This window comes from Penaeus monodon, chromosome 25 (genome assembly GCF_015228065.2).
Source record: "Penaeus monodon isolate SGIC_2016 chromosome 25, NSTDA_Pmon_1, whole genome shotgun sequence".
In the NCBI taxonomy this organism is placed as follows: domain Eukaryota; kingdom Metazoa; phylum Arthropoda; class Malacostraca; order Decapoda; family Penaeidae; genus Penaeus; species Penaeus monodon.
Window position 1 is genome coordinate 40481208 of NC_051410.1, and position 1115 is coordinate 40482322.

General features: G+C 43.9%; 1 protein-coding gene across 1 annotated transcript in view; it reads right to left on the reverse strand.

The window, feature by feature from the left end:
* LOC119589276 (aromatic-L-amino-acid decarboxylase-like) overlaps positions 1–1115 on the reverse strand; it is a gene marked incomplete at its 3' end in the record, with an annotated part of 24249 nt that overhangs the window by 2360 nt on the left and 20774 nt on the right. The window contains 4 exon segments of the mRNA XM_037937893.1: positions 79–158; positions 467–612; positions 865–899; positions 901–1059. Coding sequence (XP_037793821.1) covers positions 79–158; positions 467–612; positions 865–899; positions 901–1059 — 420 coding nt within the window.

The window sequence follows — 1115 nt, forward strand, 5'->3', positions numbered from 1 at the left end:
AGCTTATTTGTCTGTTTGTCGCAACCTTTGTGTTTTTAAAAGATGAGTTTTAAATGTACAACTAATGGGTTTCCTTACTTTCTCCTTGTTTTCCAATTCCTCTGCCATAATGACTTTCATATCAGCAGCAAACTGTGTAATAACCTCCCATGCATAGTCTGTAGAGAGAAAAAGATAACTCAAATCAGTGTCTAGAATGATATATTTTTCATCAAAATATGTAAAACCAGGTGTCTGATTTAAACACACTTTATTGAACACGATTTTCGTTCAGCCATTTAAATCGGTTTCTAAAATAATACAATATCAGTGCTTTCAATCATACGAACTCAAAAAAAACACGATCTTCCTCGAATCATACAAACTCCCTGTCTAAAGTGACACAATCCTCACCAAACCACACGCCATGCCAACACAGCACACAGTAGTTTCCTTATCCTGACACCTAATGACCTCATACTCTTACCGATATCAGCGTCGGTGGCGTTCTGGGCGCAGACACAGAATCGGATGACGTATCTGTCGTTGAGGGAAGCAGGGACCATGTGTAGTTTCCCGGAGGCGTTGATGGAGGACAGCAGCTTCTGGTTGATCAGGTTCGTTCCTTTCAGTCTAATGAGGGGGATTAGGTCGTTAGGTTATACAGTGATTTGTCCTTAATATTGGGGATGGTTATTGTCAGTCTTGTTACGGTTATCATGAAGATTCATTATCTTATTATTCATTACAATGATAACGATTATTGTCAGTATTATTGAGATTATCTCCTTCTTCTTGTTGGCTTATCAATATTTTTTTCTTTTTTTCTTTATCTTTCCTTAATGGCCTACCATCGCTCTTTGGCAAAGTCGCGTGAGTACCCACCTGAAGCAGACCAAGCCGAGGCCGACGGGGCTGGCGAACCTCGAAGCTGGAGTCCTTCCTGACGTGGGCCTCGAACCTCTTGGCGAGACGGCAGTGCTCGCGGATGTACTTCTGCAGGCCCTCCACGCCGAAGGAGCGGATCACGAACCACAGCTTCAGGGCGCGGAACCGGCGACTGAGCGGGATGCCCCAGTGCTGCGGGGTGCGTGAGGGCGTAGTTAGCGTTGTGGTTAGGATTCTTACATTTTTTC